Here is a 3368-nt window from a genome sequence, read left to right as displayed (position 1 = left end):
TCATAGTGTAAAAACTTAAAATTACACTAATGAGCCCCCTAATGCTGAAATCCAATCTCGGTCAAATGTTAACATAATATGCACACTGCATCCCAAAGGAAAATAACGGGGGGTGGGGATTCCCAGAGCCATGCCACAAGGTGACTTTATCAGCTCACCAAGTTGTTATTATTGTCCCCCAAACTACTTTCGGGAAAGAATGTCATTACCGCCTTGATTTTCTCAAGAATTGAAAACACATCTATTGTTCTCCGAGATTCTGAAGGCCCTGGCGCCTAGGCTCCAGAGAAAAGCGTTAAAACGCTGAGGGCGGGGATAGCAGGGAGCGGGAGAGACAGTGGACTCTGGGCCGATGCTGCTGTCCCCCACCCAGAGGAGAAATGAAACCCAACTTCAAGTTTGAAAACTCTCCTTGCTGGTCATTAGGTGGTTGTTGGACACATCTACAACCTGAAGCCCGCGGCTGGGGAAAAGACTTATCCAAGACTCTACTGCCGAAACGTGGTGAGGTTGACATTGGAACCCAGATCCAGACTCGTGGCCTGAAAGGGGAGGGTCAGGTCAGTAATCCCTCTTCCCCACCCCACCCTCCCCAGCCTGGCCCGCCTTTTCCCCCAGGCTGCGTTGCCTTTAGGCTGCAACTTTGCTACAATTCTCTGCCAGCGCGCCTGCGCCATCCAGTCCCAGCCCTGGGGCTTTGCTGAGGGGAGGGAGGGAGGCGGCGGCTTTTCCCTAAGGTGACGAGTCCAGAGAGTTCCCTGGAGTCCAGCCGTCCAGCCAGCCGTCCAGCCATGCGTCCAGCCCTCCATCCAGTGGTCAAGCCAGGCGTCCAGCACTCCAGCCAGCCGTCCTACTGTCCTGCCGTCCAGCCAGCTGTTCAGCCGTCCAACCAGGCGTCCAGCCGTGCAGCCGGCCGTCCAGCCAGCCTTCCAGCCCTCCAGCCAGTGGTCTAGCCAGGCGTCCAGCACTCCAGCCAGTCGTCCTACCGTCCAGCCGTCCAGCCGTCCAGCCGTCCAGCCGTCCTGCCATCCTGCCATCCTGCCGTGCAGGTAGTCTGCAGCTGCCTGCTTGCTCTAGCCAAAGATTAGGGAAGCCATAGCCATTTGGCCAGCCCAGCGGTGAAGCAGAAATAGTCTGAAGAGGTGCCCCAGGTTCCATCCTACTGATCAATGGCCCCTGCCAAGGGGAGCAAGGTCCAGAATCAGCCCGCTGTTCTAGATGGGCAGCCTGTGCTGACCTTCCACGAGGGTAGGATGCGCAAGGGTGAGTGCATTCGGAGGGATGTGCTGGACAAACGAGTGAAATACCTGGTGCGTTACCCAACTAAGAGTCTTGGCATCAGCGCATCCCTGAGAGTGTCTATGAGCTATCTCTTTGCGTGGGCCCCACCAGCCCCCAAGCCAGGACCCACCCCAAGTGGCCCAAGGTCCTGGTACAGCCTCCGCAGGAGCAGCAGCCACCTAGGCATAGCCATGCCCCCGGGGGGGTCCCAGCAAGGACAGGTCCAAGAGGTCCCTCAGCCTAGTAGCAGGGGAAGCCAGGCCTAGCACCAGCAGCAGCAGCATGTTCTCTACTGGGTATCGCTGCCCAGTAGCTCCTGAATGGGAGTATGAATGGGTCCCAGAGGGCCGGGTTCTGTGCTACACCACCATGCACTGGCAGAAGGACAGCAATGCCGCCCTCCAGATGGCTGCCAAGGGCCTGCTGCCCAGGGAGCGCCCTGCTGCCTCCTCTGGGGCCCAGGGTGACCAAGGGTCTGAAGGCTGCCCTTCTGGGGCCCCAGAGGTGCAGCTGCCCTGCAAACACAAGCAAAAATCTGGTGGGCCCTCAAGTGGAAGAGGGCGATGGAAAGGGAAAGTAGCTGCAGGGAAGCCTGAACACAGGTGCCTAGGCAAGCTGGAAGTCCACATCCGCTTGCCCAAGGCCCTGAAGCCCCTGCTCCTGCAAGATTGGAAGCTGGTAACTGTCAAGAAGAAGCTTTTCACCCTACCTGCCAAGAAGCCGGTGAATGCCATCCTGGCAGACTACATCGCCTCCCAGCAAAACTGCACAACTGCATTCAAGACATATGCCATTGGTGAACTGGTGGCTGCACTGCAAGAGTTTTTTGACAAGGTGCTAGGCACCCAGCTTCTCTACCAGTTCGAGAAGCTGCAGCACTGCGAGATGCTGGCCCGCCATCCCCGGGCCCACATGTCCCACATCTATGGGGGTGCCCACCTGCTGCGCCTCTTCCCACAGCTGGGGCCCATGCTGGCCTGTGCTCCCTTGGGGGCTGGTAGTCTGCGTGTGCTGCGGAGCCATTTGCAAAATTTCCTCAAATATTTTGCCAGCGATCCTTCTCTGCTGTTTAAGGTCGCCACTGACTACAAGGTGGCCTCTGCTGAGTACCAGCAGAAAGCGCGTTGAGAGCATGGTAATCTTTGCTCCTCTCTTGTCAGATTTGCTTTTCTCCCAGCAGATCTGCCTAGTGATTGGTCTGGATCTGACAGAAATGATTCCTACCACTGTGCTTGTGTTACTTCAGGGTCTATGTTTTTCCTCTAAGTTTGCTGGTGACTGCTTCCACTGAGGAAGCCCCTTTCCTCCTTGCGGAGCAGCTTTGTAGTGCCCAGGTGAAATCTGCATTGTTAGCCAGGTTCTCTGCAGTCTTTCGCATCCATCCTCAGCACCTGTGCTAATGTTCTGTCATCAAAGATCTTCATTGGTTGTGGGTGCTTGGGTGGGAGGGGGGCTCGAACGGCGGGGGGGGGGGGGTGTTATATTTAGATCTCTGGTCCAGGGGGGCTGGTTATCCACCCCTTCTTGAAATGTGACTGCTCATCCTAAGGTGTCTCTCTGTGGCCAGTTACTGAACCGGGGTTTGGCTGTCTTCTGTGTTGATTCCATTTAGGTGAAAAGATAAACATACTCTTCTATTTTGACAGTTGTCTAGAAATATTGCTCCTTCACAGTTGTTTTGTAAGTGTTTAAAAGAAAGAGATCTTACTTGCCCTCAAAAAGTATGTGTCTTCTTTCTTAGTTCTGGAAATTGCAGTAGACCCAGGAGCTCACCCAGTTTGTAATCAATGAAAAATAGACTTCACTTTTGCCCTGATCCACTCTGTCCCAGTGAGACATGGGCCTCCCACAGAGGGGATGGGCTTAGAAATGGGGTTGAGGGGAGCAGGATGCTCCATTCTCTCAAAGTGATGAGGCTAGTTGTCCACGTTGGTCCCAATAAGCAGCACCAGCTCCTGGGTCCAGGCCAAGTCAAGTCAGCAAGCAGAAATGCTAAGTCCTGCAGCTGTGCCCTCAAGGAGCTCACATTCTGACTCGGGAAAGCACAATGACCATCTCAGTGTCCACAGAGGGAAGCTCATGATCCC

General features: G+C 55.2%; 1 protein-coding gene across 1 annotated transcript; it reads left to right on the top strand.

Annotated features, from left to right (window-relative positions):
• Nucleotides 1-695: 695 nt before the first annotated feature.
• LOC110200385 (mortality factor 4-like protein 2) lies at nucleotides 696-2681 on the top strand. The gene is given in 2 exon segments (XM_078147800.1): nucleotides 696-1475; nucleotides 1477-2681. Coding segments are annotated over 2 exon segments (1239 nt in total). The 5' UTR covers nucleotides 696-1169; the 3' UTR covers nucleotides 2410-2681.
• Nucleotides 2682-3368: the final 687 nt, after the last annotated feature.

The sequence above is a fragment of the Phascolarctos cinereus genome, unplaced genomic scaffold (assembly GCF_003287225.1).
Source record: "Phascolarctos cinereus isolate Bilbo 61053 unplaced genomic scaffold, phaCin_HiC Scaffold_8;HRSCAF=390, whole genome shotgun sequence".
NCBI classification, from domain to species: Eukaryota; Metazoa; Chordata; class Mammalia; order Diprotodontia; family Phascolarctidae; genus Phascolarctos; species Phascolarctos cinereus.
The sequence above is the reverse complement of the archived record's forward strand: the minus strand, read 5'-3'. Positions and strand labels throughout refer to the sequence as shown.